Source organism: Aethalodelphis obliquidens, unplaced genomic scaffold (genome assembly GCF_003676395.1).
Source record: "Aethalodelphis obliquidens isolate GAN/ISIS:26980383/991018 unplaced genomic scaffold, ASM367639v1 scaffold3, whole genome shotgun sequence".
NCBI classification, from domain to species: Eukaryota; Metazoa; Chordata; class Mammalia; order Artiodactyla; family Delphinidae; genus Aethalodelphis; species Aethalodelphis obliquidens.
In genome coordinates, this window is record NW_020837947.1 from 79,732,770 (window position 1) to 79,749,891 (window position 17,122).

Genomic DNA, 17,122 nt, shown 5'->3' on the forward strand with positions numbered 1-17,122 from the left:
ATATATATATATATATATATGTACAACTGAATCACTTTGCTGTACACTTGACACACTGCAAATCAACTATACTTCAGTAAAACATATATAAAAAATCTCTCATATTATTTCTGAAACATAAAATAGTATAAATGAGTCACAAAATTATAAATTCGTAAAGCTGAAGACAGGCACACACAAGTGATTTCTTGACGTAACTGTTGTCTTAGTTTACAAAGGAGCAAAGAAGACCACTAATTATGTTGGATGATTCAGACAACTTAGAAAACATTTCCACTAATTACAGGAAACTAGCATGTAAGGCTTTTTGAGAACTCTTCAAGGTCTAGGGTTTTTGATTTACTGCACTGGGTATGTACTATGCATTCATTCGGCGAGTGCTGATTTATACAAATTTGGTTATTGTGTCTATGCTTCAAGATGGCCTAGGTGAAATCAATGTAATCATATTTAAAAATGAGTAAAGAACTGTAGCTCTAAATGATTATTTTCTTAAAATAGTGATAAAGTAAAAAAGCCTTTAAAGTTTTTACCATATTGTTTTAAAAGTAACAGTTACCAAAAAAAAAAAAAGTAACAGTTACCAAGAGTAGCAGCTACAAGCCTGTTAGCTATGCACGCTGAAGCAATGAGTTTGAAAATAAAATATATTCCTTGAGATAGTTTGTATCATACTGTGTAAAGCTAATGTGCTCCAAAGCAATCCCAAGTACTTCTTCTACTTCATACCTCAAGTGTATGATTCATAAACAAAGTGTACAGTAGGAAAATAGAGCAACTAAGCTCAATACAGACCAAAGAGTCTGCAAGTTCTCCTCTTTTTTGAAATTGAGTTTTTTTCTTAATGTACTGCACCGAAGACTTGCAACACAATACACAAACCATTGGCCAAATTATGGTATTATCTGAATTCAAAACACTTAGTAGCTAAAGAATTAGTACCAGATCTCATATTTTCATTTTTTTCCTGCAAATCATAGCACCAGAATTTATTGTGCCACATTTGGTTTACAATATGCTTTTAGGGCAGCAATACTTCCTCTTTATTTTTTAATAATATATTTCATAGGTCTTGAATTAATAAAACAAATACTAGTAAAACTGCTCTCGTGGAAGGATAAAGCCCTGAGCCCTGCAATCTAAGTCTCCTCTTCACCCTTTAGTTCTTCTCCTGTTTCAAACATGTACATGGCAATCTGCAGACAGCAATGTTCCTTAGAACACCAACAGTCCAAGGGCATGACTCCAAAAAGCTCCGTGTTAATGAAATGGAACTTCTCCGGGCCAACACACCTTCATCCAGCTCATCATAAATCACAACCAAGTGGAAAAATTGAATATTAACAATCAAAATCCAGATTTTGAAAGGTGTTGTGTCACACCCTAGGTAGTCATCTGGCCTGTGAGACACGTAAGGAGAACTCTGAAAAGTACAAAGTAACTCACTTAATCCTTCGCATCTTGTATGCAGTAACTGAGTTATAATCATACAGCATAACTACCCTTCCAGAGCATCTGACATACACTATCGTTTTATTCTCACACAGTCCTGTGAGGTAGGAGTGGCAGGCATGATTCTCATTTTTCAGATGACTATACACATAATAAAATATATATATATATATATAAAGATTCACTTAAAACCACAGAGCTAGGGATCATGTCTGGTTTGCTCCATACCATACAGTAGGTATCAACTATCCTACCTCCATATAATAGGCACCCAATAAATGACTGGTGAATGGGTGAATGAGTGAATGAATAACTAAATAGGAAAATAAATTAAGTTCTACAGAAGCTGTGTACTTGGTGAAGGTCTCAGTGTTGGTTAGTGATAGTATCAAAGCAGATATAGATAGATAGACTGATACCTAGATATATAGATAGAAGATAGAGAGATAATAGCTAGATGATAGATGATAGACGATAGGTATATATAGATGATAGATAGGTGATAGATAGATAGATGATAGATAGTGGCAGCATATATTTTCAGTTCTTTATTTACTTCTGCATATATAATCTATTTCCTACTTTATTTCCTACTAACTAATCATATTAATTTTCCCTTTTCCACACCCTCTTGCATGCCTCAACTTCCTCACACTTGATCTGGCTACGTTCCCCAATGTCCTTCTTCGTATCTGAGATTCACACCTGACAACTTTCTGGAACTAGAAACTTAATTCACATAAAAGATATAACTAACTACAGACTAAACTAATGCTGTAAGTGTGATACTACAACTAAATCATTTTTATTATTTAATATGTGGGAAACATATCACTAAAATTAGACATTTAGCATGTATTTTATATCACTAAAGTAAATGTAAATAGCAAGAGTCTTTTATAGCTTTATCTTTTATACGTTTTGATAAAATCAGATCAAGAATTTATGCACAGCTACAGCAACATATTTTGGGCATATTTAGTTAAAAGTTTTAGAAGGAAATAATACCTGACAGTGTTTTGAAAATAAGGGTAAATCTCTTTGCAGTGATTTGATCGATAATGACCGATCAGAGTTCCCTTCCGAATCCTGGTTTCATAATGACATGGTAGGTTCTGTGGGCACGTTTCCATCCACTCTGAGCAGAGCCTGACACTAGAGGGTCCGTCAACCCTGTCCCACTCTAAAGGGGGCAACAACGAAGATGCAGGATGACAGAGGCAGCCAAAGGCCATAGAGAACTCTGCCCAGAAGAGTGATCTTTCCTAAGGGTCTGGAAAACACAGCCTTTCAGAGAATTCTTGAATCTGGATAAGGCCTCCTTCTCAGGGTTGTTCTCAGTTGTCATACATAACACCTCTTTATACACGTCTACTCCGACCATAAACATATAAGATCTAGATGACCTGCCGTCCCCATTGGCTTCCCGTCCCCGTTTCCAGCAAGGTTTTCTCCACACCTTAAATTTGCACTTCAGACCGAGGATCTCAGTGGCTGTTACCAGGCTTCTGTCCTGGGTTACACGGGTTGCAGCTGACAAAGGGCGGGGCAGCCTCGACTGGCTGGGCTCTGGATGGAATGAAGTCTACGTGATTTCTCACGGCCGTCAGGCGTTTGGAGCGGGGAAGGCTCACTTCAGTATTTCCTAGAGCCTATGAAAACAACTGGACATCTGCACAAACTCACACACTTACATCTGGGGTTTCTCAGCATCACTCACTGCAGAATAGGGACCTCAGAGGGAGGGGTACTATTGGACCAAACCCTTCTGAAGAGCCAAAGCTCTAGCACTTGTCAGATTTTGCGTCTGTCCATATGGCTGTTGGGATGGGAAACTTTCTAAATATGCCCTCGGCTTCACAGGTCTCATCACTGATGTCATTTTAGCATTGAATTTACTTTTTTTTATTTCTGCCTTTAAAAACTTCACTAGTTTTAAAAGATAGGTGTGCAGAGTGAAAAAGAAAAATAACAACAACAAATCTATGAGCTTTACGATAAGAAAGACCTAGATTCTATTGACAGCATCATTATTTGCTATTTATGGCCCTGGGCAATGTCTTCAAATCTCAGATATCTCATTTTCTCATTTATAAAATAAACAGAAACATCTACTTTGTTGGACGATGGGGAATCATCCTTGTAAACTACCTTCAACTATAAAATAAACAGTAGCTGTCCATGTTATTATTCCAAGCCCATTACCTTACTGTCCATGAAATTCTGATAACTGTGGTGCAGTGGTCATTCTTCCAGGTGTAGCAAAATGGTTTTGTATCAATCTACAGAATGTGAAGGCCTGATATTAAAGGGTTGGGTTTTTTTGTTGTTTTGATTTGTTTGTTTGTTTGCCTGTCAGCATCCCGCACTGGCCATGCTCCCCAGGTCCACTGCCACCGTTTGAATAAAGGGGCCCCCGGCATCCGTTGTGCCCAGCTTCACGTGCTTGGTGTCCTGTCACCTTGGCCACAGCAGACTGAACCGAAGATTGGCATCTGAGTCCAAAGCAGCCTCTAAGGACCTCTTTATTCCAGGATCACTAATTGCTCCCTTAATCTATGGCCCACCTGGGCTCCCTCATTAAATTCCACCCCCCCCTCGCCAAGAATCTCTGCCTGCCTCTGGGCTGTAATCTACCTTTGCCCCCATGTCATTTATCCGTTCCCAGCTTCCGTTTCTCCTCACCATTCAAGGGGCCTTTCTCTGCTGGAGCTCCCGCTTTCCTTCCTCCCTCCCTCCTTTCTTCCCTTGGTTCATTCATTCCTTTCTTCCTTCACCCCCCCCCCCCCCCGCCCACCCCCATCACTTGTCCTCCCGTGCCTTAGATCTCACCACCAGTTCAAGATGCAATTCTCTTTTCCCTGCCCTGGCATTTTCCCTCTAACTTGGTATATGGTCCCTAGGGCCACAGTTCTTCTTGCTACAATTATTTATTTATTTATTTTGCTTTAAATATTATCCTTTTAAGTGAGTAAATTTTTTAAAAATTAAGAAAATAGTAGCACATTAAATATGAACTACTATTTCTAGCAAAGTGGTAGATGAGATATTCTGAAAAATCCTTTCCCTCCCCAATACCTAGAAATGATGGGAAAATGACAACAAATACTTGTTAAAATACAAACCTATGTCCACAGGAAAGAAAGGAAAATCCCTGTGGCCTAAAGACCAAGAAGGGACTGAAAACAGATTGCTAAGTGAGTTATGAATGTCTTGGGAGGTTCTGCAGATGAGAAATTTAGAGCCTTGAGTCCAGGGTCAGAGGGGACTTAGAACTGAAATCCCTGCATGAACCAAGACCCTTGGAGAACAAGGGACAATGTGGGTCTGGGTCTAAGTCCTAAGGGATCTTCACTGGTGGCATTGATTTGCATAAATAAATAAACAAACAATTAAAAAAATACAATGCATATATTTCAGGAAGATGGAGAATAAGCATTCTTATTCATCCCAAATGAAGATCTAAGATGCAAGAAAAATGGTTAGCAAAGAAACTAGAAAGTATGTGGGTTACTCTAAAGCATTTAAAAAATAACATACAATAATGGGAGAAAGAAAACAATATATAATTAAAACACTGGACAAAAAATATGCAAATGGTGGAGGGATGGTAAAGGAGCTAAAGTGTATAGAGTCATTTTTTTTCCTCTGGGGGGAGTAGAAGTAATTTTAACTTTTAGATTTATTACTTAACGAAATATATATTCTCGAAACACTAAATTAGGCACTAAAATCATAGAAATAATATAATTTCCAGAATAATAGAGAAAGAAATGAAATAAAAACAATTTGATTCAAAACCAATCAGGAAAGAGGAAAAAATAGAATAATAAATATTGAAAACATAAAACAAGATAGTAGAAAGAATTCCAAATACGTAAGAAATCAAAATAAATGTAAATGCATTAGTTAGCCAATTAAATGATACAGATTGTCAAGTGAGAAGGAAAAAAGAAAATCTAAATCCAGTTCTATGATGGTTACAAGAGATATAACTCACACATAACTCATAACCTTTAAGAGAAAGATTAAAAATAAAAGAATGTGAAAAGTTAGACTGGACACTAGTTTAAAATTTGTCGTGCAAGACAAAATAGACTTTAAAGCAAAAAACTATTATTAAAGAGATTCACTACATAAAAATAAAGAGGTTAAATCACAGGGCTCTCAATTCTAGCTCTACTGCCTACTGCCAAGTAAAGTTAATAGGTTGCTTCATTTTATTTTATTTATAAAATGAGATTATTAACTGTTACACTCCTGAGCTGTTACAGCACTCATGATATTGTGTGCTGTATACATGTGTTACGCAGTCATGGCAACATATGAAAGTGACACGTGAAATAGGTGAAGTTTCGGAAGCACTGGTTTTGAGTGAAAGGATATCGTATCCATTTCAACCACAGAAATATGAAGATTTTCCTGAAGCACCGGTATTTAACGTTGATAACCAGAGTTCATGCTTGGTGACCATTAAAACTGTTAGCTACCCATCCACATAATACTGCCAGGTTTATAATCAGCAGTCAGTTCTCCAACATGCAGATATAAACACATAAACACAGAAGATAAATAGAAACTTAAGAATCTGTTAGAAAATTCCCATTTTATATGTCTTGGCATAAAAATATAGTAACAATTTGACGGCCTCTCAAAACAGTCACCCTGCTATCTGATCGCTAATAGAGCACAGAAAATCCTTCACGTAGCTGGTCTATGTGGTAATTAGAGCACATCAAAGACAAAAGGGTGGCATAAGTGGCCCTTGAGGAAGCCCTCATATGCTGTGGAAACTACAGAGCACTGAAGCAGAGTCAGTCAGTGTCTTAGCAAAGGAGTGGGTCTCTTACACCCGAGCCTAGCCTGAATCCAAAGCTGGTACTTCTGGACATCGGTCATAGCCCCAGAGTGAATGCACTGCTCCTGGCCTCTGTGTCGAAAGCCAAGATCACAGCTACAAACATATCCTGTACCGTGAACAGGAACTGGAAGCCCAAAGTTGAAAATATTTTCTCTTTGAAAACTATTCCTAGGGAATAAATTGGTTGTATTTGAAAGCTGCTTTAATATTGTCAATCACTTTAGGATTTATCACCTATGTTATTTTCCTTGCACTTAAAAGATGTATAAACTTTATACCTTTCTAATAATCTATTACACTGAAGATGTGCTGTTAGCAGTACATAAGTTATGGATAATTTCTTGTATATTGTGGGGAAAATAATAATTAAGCAGGGAGAATTATGTTCTTATTTTATTTAACAACGGAATAGTAAATTAAATGTGTAACTTCTTTTAGGATAATTAAATCAAATTGGAAAGTTATACTCACTGTACACAATCAGTTATGATTTAGACAATATCACAAATAGACAATATCACAAATAGACTAACATGTATTACAAGTAAAGTCATTAATATGGTTTGTTTTTGAGCTTTCAAAGATTTTATTTCAGCTTGACTAAGATACGTTTTTACACCCTCTTCCAAACACACACTAAGACTTATTTTTCTCATTAAAGAAAAGTTTCTAATTATCATTATCTACAATTTCCATTGAACGTGCTCTTTAAAATCTTTTAAATGTTAAAAATGATCTAATTTAATCCTAAGAGAAGAAATAAAGCTACAGGGAAATAGATTTCTACAAATAACAAAAAGTCACGACGTACTTTACAACTCCATGTGTAGAGTAGTTATTTTTTCCCAATTGACAGACATTGTCTCTAAGATCTAATTACAAATGATCATTTCAACAAATAACTCCCATCTTCATAAGATATCCTGGGTTTCTATTCAATTTTGAAAACTTTATTATAACTGACCATTTTTATTGTTTATTATACAGGAAGCATTTCCCTAATACTCTGCTGACCTTCCCAGAATTTAAGTAAACACATCTTAGTAAATCTAAAATGAATTGACAGAGTAGAACAGTAAGAACAAAGCAGGCTGGAGCTGTTCAAACTGGACCAGCGCAGCTTCCCCTTAAACTGTCTTAAAGGTTTGCAAGGCATGCCCTCACCAGGAGAATCTACTCACCTGCCCCGAGAGCTCTAACTGGCTACTCTAAGGACTGTCGTGTGACTTACAGTCATAAGTCAAGAGTATTTTGTTTATGTTACGGATATGGTGCGGTATAACAATTCAGATGCGTGGCACATTCAGTCATAAGTTATATTAATAAGTATGGTTTAGTAATTTTACCATAAAGGTAGAGAGCTTTTAAAGGGCACATGGCACAGTCTTTCCACCTCTCTACAGCTTTAATCTAGTCACAGGAAATAATAATGGTCCACTCATCAGTCTTGGACAATTAAAACGAAGAAATGCCATAAAAGAAGCCACTAGAAGATCGCCAAAATATATTTCCTTTCTCGGATATTCAGTATCCAGCATCTTTCACTATGTTCCAGTTTGTTCTCTCCTCCTCATCAAATCTCCATGTCATTTTCCTCTTTCTTTTTAGTACTTTTGTAGATCTCAGTAGACTTTGTTTTTCTATAGTACACCAGGCGAGCATGTGAAATTGTGTGGCTAGCTCTAAGAATTCCCTCTTGGGCACTCCTGACTGTATTCAATGTCAGTAGGCATAACAATGAATAAGTATATAAAATGAAAGCTTCCTTTAGTATTCTGAGCTGTTAATTGCTCAGATGATTTTGCAGTTAAGTATTTTTCAAATGCCATCACAGAAAATCCAGATTCTTTTTACATGGTATCCCGTATTCCCTTGCTGAGTTGAAGAACTATCGTGAAATAAAGGGATCTTCTGTAATATTTTTCAAGCATAATTGCAATAATAAGATTGATTTTTCTGGAAGATATTAACCTAGGCACTCATTCTCTATCACAATTTAAAATATCAAATAATTTAACCTACAATGTTTTAAAATCCCCCAATAAATATAAGCGTATTTCCTTCAGTATACGCTAATTATTACACCTAGTGACATCACCTTCCAGATTTGAGTAAATTTACAGTTGCAAGATTAATATTTGTGTATAGAAGACAACTCCTCTTAAAAAGCTCTCAAGTCTTTCAAACTACGAATGTAGAAAAAGATAACTGCTTTTGAAAATATTCTTTCAAAAGGAGATGATAAAAAGACCAAAAACTATTTGCATCAAAATCCACTTAGATATAGAAAGGCAACGTTACAGATCAAGGCAAACCTTTGTCACAAACGTGAATGCTGCTGGGAAATTGTTGCTTTTGACAGAACTTCTAAAACTGTATAACATCTGAGAGCAATTATAGGATTACGCTTGCATTTGCTTTTATAGCTTGATTTTGTATAAAACATCTGAAGTTTGTCTGCCTGGAAAGAAATGGTTATATGATAAAGATGAAAAAAAAATCAGAGCTATGTCATGAAAATTCAGCCTCTTTTTGAGGTGAACATCTTCTTTGATGTTAAAAAAAGCATAGAGCACTCAAAAACTCAACATATTCCTTCTGGGCTTCTAGTATATGTGCATTTTTATCATCAATTATGCCACCTCTACTAATATACTTTGCATGTTTTGTGGTTGGATAAGAAAACATTCTTCGAGGAATATTTAAGCCAATACGAAATTAAAATTGTAACTCACGTGCAGAACAAGTCTGAAAAAGTAGGAACGTCAAATCTTTATTGATGTTTATTATTTTGAAGTATTAAGTGTTGATTTTGTCCTGTAAGAATCATCCTAGAAATTACTGAGATTTTAAGTAGTTTTAATCCGTGACAACAATTTTAGAATAACTTTTAATTCTTTATATCTACAAAAGGTTAATTACCCTAATGTAAACATTATAGTGTATGTTTTTCTACTATAGTTCCCTGTATACAGAAACTTTGAAAACATGAAGTATGTTTTAGGCTATTTTGAATGAAGCATTTAGCATGCATCTGGGGGGAGAGATGCCCTTTTTCAATTCACACAGAAACACATGGTCTAGCTGGTCCATCCCCAAGTGGTCAAGGTATTTTTTGCCTAATCATTATCTCAAACAGAAAAGATTCAGAATATGGCCCATGAGTTCCTAATATTCTGAAAATGATCTTTTAGAGATAGATCATCCAAATATATTTGTATTTTTCAACCTATACACATCTGATAAGTGCTTAATTTTATTCGTCCCCCAAACAGGCTTTTTAAAGCCTTCCGTACAGCCCTTTATCTCTTAGGCAGAAGGGTGCTGATTATCTAAAACAGAATTTCCCAAACTTCACTCAAAAACTATGCAACACATTCATGGATGTCCCTGTGAAATAGGCATCCCAGAATGAAATAACTTTGGTATGCGCTGGAATAAGCAAAGATAAACAAGTTGTTACAAGAGAGAACGTCTCAAAATGTTAAGAACAATAGCGTGTACTATGAATCGTTAACAGGAAAGTGTAGCAAGCAGTGTTTGGGAAACGCTGGCCTATATATCATACTGTGCAGACCATTTCAGATGTGCTTATCTTGACATCTTCTTGGTTCATAGCATGCTTGGATAGAAGGCGTCAAAACCATACGTGGTACTTTACACACTACGGTTCTGTATGATACTGGTAGGATCAAGTCAGTGGTTTCTCCCTGTGGTCCTTCAGGAGGACAGTGGACACTTGGCTGACTTTTACGTACTGAGCACTGTCTTCAGGGGATGCTACAGTGTCTTCTAAATCCTTCTAATGACTTCCAGATGAAAACCCATCCAAGGCAATGCATAGTAAAACACTTCCTGTGTCACGGGAAGATGTGAGTGAAGACATATACCCCTGAACAACACGGGTTTGAACTGCATGGATCCACTTACAGGGGGATTTTTTCAATAAATATAGTACTTATATTTTCAGTCCATAGACCTTTAAATAAACTAAGTGTGGGGAAAATTTTGTGTTCAGTTAGAGATCGCAATATGTGGAATCAAAAGAACTAGGGTTTGAGTCCCGATTCTATCCTAACCATTGTTCAAGGGTCAGCTGTGCAGGGAATCAGGATATAAAAACAGGTTTCAAACTCTTAAACAGATTATAATCTCCTTGAGTATGCGGCCTAGATATTATACTTTCATGAAGTCTTGGAAAATAATAGCCTTTACGCTTGATAGGAACTCAAAAGTTTGCTGGTACCTATTATGAAATGTAAATACATCTATTATTATATTGATCACATTTTTCATGTTTTATCCATGAACTTGAATAAATAAAATTTTAAAACCTATGCAGGTGTTAGTTACTAAAAAAAAAAACACAGAAATGCAAAGCAGTACTATATTGAGAAAAATCATTACTCATAGTGTTATAAGAATTGGGAATATTTAAAGTTGAAGAGCCTGCAACTCTTTGATGTCATTTTTAATCACAAACCCTCCTCTCAGGTTTTTACCATAGGGCTGATGGTGGACCCAAAGTAACTCTGTGTGTGTGTGTATGTGTGTGTGTGTGTGTGTGTGTGTGTGTGTTGGGGGGGTGTACATGTGTGTCCGTGTGCCTGTGAGGATATTTAGGGGGAAGAACATACATGAAAAGATGTAAGAAGGAAGACCTGCCCCTCCCATAGCTCATCTTACCCTCTTTGCTCCTCCTAAGTGTTCTAAGAAATCAAACATGCACCACATATGAAGAATTCCTGATCTAAAGTACGGGACTACGGGAAAATACTTCTTCACATTAGCTTCAGGGGAAACCTGTTTAGCCATTAGCTTAACTGACTGCATTTACATAATCCACTTACGTAAAAATAACTGAGCTCAAATGTGCTCTAAACCACAGAGAAGGGAAAGGGAAGCCGGAAACAGGGAAATGCCCTCAGAAAACAGATTTGTCATTAAGAAATTTATTTGCACCCTTCCTGGGTCTACTCCATCCCCACCACCTTCAATATGTAATAAAAGTTATATGAATCAAGGAGGCAAAAAATCCTCTATCTTCTGCTTCTTGTCATGATCTAGTTATAGTGAGTGTTATCTGATAAACTAGCATTTTCCCACAGAGTAACCTTGGCTCCAATCACTACCATGAAGCTCTTTCTCTTCCTTTGTATAAAATCATAGTTCCTTGTTGTTGAGGCCCCTACAATTTCTCTGTTCTTTGCTTTCTTCCTCAAAAATCATACAGCCAAAATTTCCCTGAAGAACCTATTCTGAAATTTCAAGAGAATGACAGTGGACCCACATATTATGCTCACAGTTGGTTGGTAACATGAATTCTGTGAATTAGTCATTCTTTACAGCATAGGACTCAGGGTACGTGGCTCTATTGTGAACATAAAATTACTTCAAGATTTACGGTTTTGTAGTTATTGAGTAAATTGTTTTTAGCGACTAAAAGTGAAAAAAGTCTTTAAGCCCTATTTATCAGTATTCTTGCTAAACCGAATAGGTTTTGAAACATAGTATCTTAATAATATTTCAATAGAAAGGAATTGATTATAATCGTTTTTACCCCTCTATCCTAGCAGCTCAATACGGTTACATTCCTCAGCTCTTTTCATTCTTTCTTAAATTTTAGAGAACTTAATATCCTATTAGGACCAGATGCTGAGAATATTCAAAATAGAGATAAAACGTTCTCTTAATGTCTTGATCGATTGGAATTGCTCCTGCAGAATCTCAGTGTGGCACTGTTAATTAACAGTAAGATAATTGGTCTCAATTTGCTTCAACATGTGAGCTAGGTGCAGAGAAATCCAGGAAGACGGAATGCCTCAGGATACATCATCAAAACGTGCGATCATAAAAGGCTTTTGGAATATTAGGAAGATAGTTGCTCCTGTTTTGAACATTTATATTTCTTGGTCCTCTCATCAACCCCAAAGTGCCTTCAATGAAACTTCTACTCCTGGAAACTACTTAAGAACAAATATAAAACATGCCTTGTCCATACTGAGTCTGCTGTACTGAAAATGGCGCCAGATTCCTGAGGTCTTTTCCCTTTCGGCAGAGTTATTTGTCTTGTGAGAATCAAGATAACTGTCGGTGATTTAAACAAACGTCATACAAACTTCTTACAACTCCCCTCCTGTAGAAGAGGGGTGTGTATTTTGTTATCACATCCACCTGAAGGCGGACCAGCTGCTATGTGATTGAAGGCATGATCAACAAACTACAGCCTAGGGGAAAATGCAGCCCGCTCTCTGTTGTTCTGTAAATAAAACTTTATTGGAATAGGGCTATGTTCACTTGTTTGCAGAGCTTCTGCACCTCAGTGGCAATGTAGAGCGTCGAGACAGAGATTGTCCTGCAGAGCCTGAAATATTTACTATGGGGTCCTTTACAGAGAGAGCTTTCTGACACTGGACTAAAGAATGCTTTGTGGATTTAATCACTTTAGAAGGAATTTTAGAGCAATCTCTAAAATATGACTCTGGTTACAGCCCCATCTTATAGTAAGTACCAAAGAGTCCAAGCAACGTTACACAACAGTGCGTCAACGCCGAACTCACTCTAGCCCCAGTAGTTTCAATGAAATGTTTCTGCTACTTGACCTAAGCTCTGTTTGAGTGAGAACACTCAGGAAGCGCGGTGCATTTTTAGCCGGTTTGTACACACAGTGGCATCCACTCACCTGGTCCTGCCCCTGGGCCGCTCAGATTGCTCGGACAGGAAGCTGGTGCTACTGGTCCTGGAGATGGCAGACACGTCGCTGACGTCACTGTCTGAGGATCTGGCGGAGACGCTGTCGCAGCTTCGGTACTGATCTGTATGTACGTTATACTAAGGATGGAAAACAAGAGAGCGTGAGCTCTGTCATCGGAGGCTGGCAAACAGAGACACACATGGTTAGGCTAACGGCTACTCAGCCCACATCAAGCAAAAGTGCACTTTCGTAAACATAGGTGTAGAGTCTAAAAGGACCCAAACGCTAGCATGATATATGGGTTCCAGTATCACAAACCGGCCCCCTTTGAACGGTAAGGAGTGGTTTATAAGGACTGAATCGTAAAACGAGAGTGTCAATGCTTGGGTGGAAAATGCATTGAATAAATGATTTGCACATACTTAAGACCTCAGAATTGTATTGTTTATTTTTTCTAGTACATCAGTTCATCTTCCCTTGCCTGGGTTTTCATCGTTGCCTACAGATTCCACTCACCTTCTACTCTATCCATGGGGTAGACTGCTTCCATCTGTCTGTGCTTCCTGAGTCTAAAACTTATATTCAATTTACCTACACACTTTCCCTATGCTAAGACATCACATTCTTTCAAATGTAAACAAAAAACACATCTCTCTGCAAAAAAGCACTGACATGAGAGCAGAAGGATTGTGCCAAAGACATTGTAGTGAAGGAGGTAAAGACGGGACTTTGACTTTCTTGCTATTATGGCTTAATTAGTTATTTTCAGGTTTAAACTATCAACTAAGTGCTGAAAGTAAAAAATGGATTCCTATTAAAATTTCGAGATACACTATATCTCATATTTAAATGTCTTTATATTTGTCTCTAGTATTCATTACCTGAGGTCTTAGAAAGCATTAGGTGAAAGATGAAAACTTGTGAAGGTTTCAAAGCAGTTAATCTACTCTTTTTTTCTACTTCACTCTTAGTGCAAAGAATCACACAGTGAAGAGCTTTATACAGTCTCTATTTTTATTTTTCTATGTGTGTTTTAATCATAATAAATAGGAAGGTTATATAAGTATCTACAACTTTAAAATAACAAATATATACTTGATTTTCTATTGTTAGGTACTGGAAGGTAAGATAATATAACTTCTTATATAAAATAAAAGAACACATAACTAAAGGGACACATGACAAAACATTGGGTATTTAAGTTTCTTATCAAGCATTTATGTCCTAAGGTGTGAAAATATCAAATGTTTGCTAAACTTGTAGAAAAACTCACCCATCCTCTCAGTTCCATATCAAATGAGTTTTAATATATCTAAAATAATCCGAACACTCTATTTCTAAAAATTTGTATAAACAATTGTCTTGCTAAAGAGTACTAAATAAAATGATGCTAAATTGTAGATCTGTATATACAAAAAGAACTATAAGACAATAATACTTTTTAAAAACTTCTAGAGAAAGGATCATGTTTATTTAATAATCCTTCAAGTGTTAGTAGCTCAGGCCTAGGGTATTTAAATGTTAGTTTTAATTTTTCATCTCTCATGTGTATGTTTTGGGCAAAGAATTTCACATCAAGCATGAAAACAATTTCAAATTCATAGAGTGTCTATAAAATTATCTTTCCAAAGAATTTTTTCATAATTGCATGATCTGTTTTTGAAAGCCATGTGTTTCATTATAATCCAAAAGGACATGCATATATGCTATTATGTTCAGAACTGAGCTATTTATATAACTTCATGTATGATTTAAAATTAATATGATTTATGATAAAGTAACATGATAATGTTTTAGCACTAACTTCTTTCCTATCTGATAGCATGGTGCTGACTGACAGGATTCATTTCAATAAGAACTGTTTTTTATTTACAGAATAGATGTAAAAAATAGGCTCACATAGTGGAATCTGAATTTAATTCTGTTACTGGGGCACAAACATATTTCCTATATTACTTGTTTCTGAAACTATTTTGCTACGTAAATATGTTGTGTGATTATGATAATGTCTCCAAACATTGAAATGATAGCTTGTCCATGAGAGAATATGAATGAATTGGTTTCTAATACAATAAAAATTTGCCCAGCTGTAAGAGGTTTTCTGGCATGGCGTGACCCCAGCACAAATTCTCCCCTTATTTGACAAATGCCAATAATAAGCAGTGTAGACTATAACATAAGATCATGTGAGTGTGCATGGAATTATTTCTCCAACTAAGCAAATCCTCCGTTTCTATAAATCATGGCTTCTTCTCCATTTTGTTTATAGACTTTTGCTATTCCAGCCATGAGATAAAACAAGGGATTTTAAAAGATTGTCGTATTAAAAATCTTTTATATTGGAGTAAAGAATAACCCACCATTCTGACACCATGTCACAGTTTTCTTCACATTGGTTGTTTGAAGGAACGGAAAGGCTTTTATATTCACTTTATACTACCACATCTACTTATTTTCAAAATCTGTTAAAAGTTTAAATAGTCACTTTGACTTTTCATCAAGCATGATTCTTTAAATTTCCTATTTAACAATTAAATATTTTAATAGAAATACGTTAATTATATTTTGAGAAATGTAGCCTCCTCAGGAGAAATATACACTGATCACATAGCAGGGAAGTTTGTCCTTGATGTGAGGGGAAGCTCTCATAACAGGGCTGCTATTTTCATAAGTAATAATAAACTCTTGGTAGCTGCCTACAAAAACCATCACGTCAATCCTTCTTGCTGTGCTTGGGTTACAGAAACACAAGTACTCTTTAAAATGTGAGGCCTACGTGCAAACTCACTCTCCAGTTATGAACTTTACTCCATCACCAAGGCATGCGACTGTCTAACATCAGTGAACAATTAGCACAGTGTCACATTTCAGAGACACGATGTTTTGTGTTTTCTCAAAAGCTAAGTTAGTGCTAATTCCTTACTCGGGATGGAATTAGGTTCATTTAATACTTTAAAGGAGATGTCAGGTTTGAAACATCTTAGGAATTATACTACATGTGTCTGGTAATTCTTTGCCCTGAAGAAAATCTAGTTCTGTTGGTGTTTGGTTATAAATATTTTGAAAGCTGTTAACCAATTTCTAATTTGGCAGAATTTCAACTAAGGTGCATTGCTTCATCCAAAATGCCAAATGGATTAAAACACTAAAAATAAGTCAATAAAGGAATAAAGTTCAAAATTTAATGTACATTAAATTTATGAAAATACTGGTTCTCAACTATATCAATAAAAATAGATCTTTGTAAAGTAAATTGTAAAAAGGTTGAGGTAAAAGGCTAAATTTAAGAAAGAAAAAAATGCGAGAGGTTTAACTGGAATTGCTACTGGAAACTATTTAAAAATTTTATTGTAAGCATTCATTAGGAATCTTAGAATTGCAGAGAGTACTTACCTTTTACTTAACATATAAAATTAAAAATAAGCTAATTATTTGTTATCTTATATTTTTTTCCTGTCCTATAGTCTTATGTTTGTAAAGATACCATATCTTTGATCTCACACTTATCAATATAATTTATAATAATTTTATTTATGTAATATAGTAGTATCAATGTATGCAGTAAGAGCAATAGTAAGGTATTTGAAAGTAATGGGATTTTTAATATTTAAATGCAATGAGAGAGGAAAAGGAAAAGAATGTCTGTGCAAATAAGGAAGGAATGATAGAATATGATAATTTAACTGCATGCAAATCAAAAGCCATAGAAGAATCTCTGAATCAAACTGGAGTCACGTGTACATTTCATTGATGTCAGAAGAGGAACGAAGGGCATCTAAGTTCCAGATCAGGAGTTGGTGGGCTCACCACTCCCTAGAAAGGCTTTGTTAATGTTGGGAAAGCACCTCCTTTCTTCTGAGGGGGCCTCAGTTTTCATGAATCTGGTAAATAAGAGGTGGAAGTGAAGATCATTCTGAGGTATTTTCAAGTTCTAAATTTCTACCCATCAGGGAATTTGGAATTTCCCGATCAAGATAAACCTACTTTTTTTTTTTTTTTTTTTGCGGTACACGGGCCTCTCACTGTCATGGCCTCTCCCGTTGCGGAGCACAGGCTCCGGACGTGCAGGCTCAGCGGCCATGGCTCACGGGCCCAGCTGCTCCACGGCACGTGGG

The 17,122-nt window shown here is 36.2% G+C and overlaps 1 protein-coding gene across 50 annotated transcripts in view; it reads right to left on the reverse strand.

Annotated features, from left to right (window-relative positions):
- RIMS1 (regulating synaptic membrane exocytosis 1) overlaps positions 1-17,122 on the reverse strand; it is a 471,448-nt gene that overhangs the window by 80,428 nt on the left and 373,898 nt on the right. For 32 of the 50 annotated variants that reach the window (XM_027092571.1, XM_027092566.1, XM_027092806.1 and 29 more), the window contains one exon: positions 12,996-13,144. The exons of the other annotated variants lie outside the window; for them this stretch is intronic. In XM_027092571.1, coding sequence (XP_026948372.1) covers positions 12,996-13,144 — 149 coding nt within the window. The remainder of the gene's footprint in view (positions 1-12,995; positions 13,145-17,122) is intronic. 50 annotated transcript variants of the gene reach the window in all.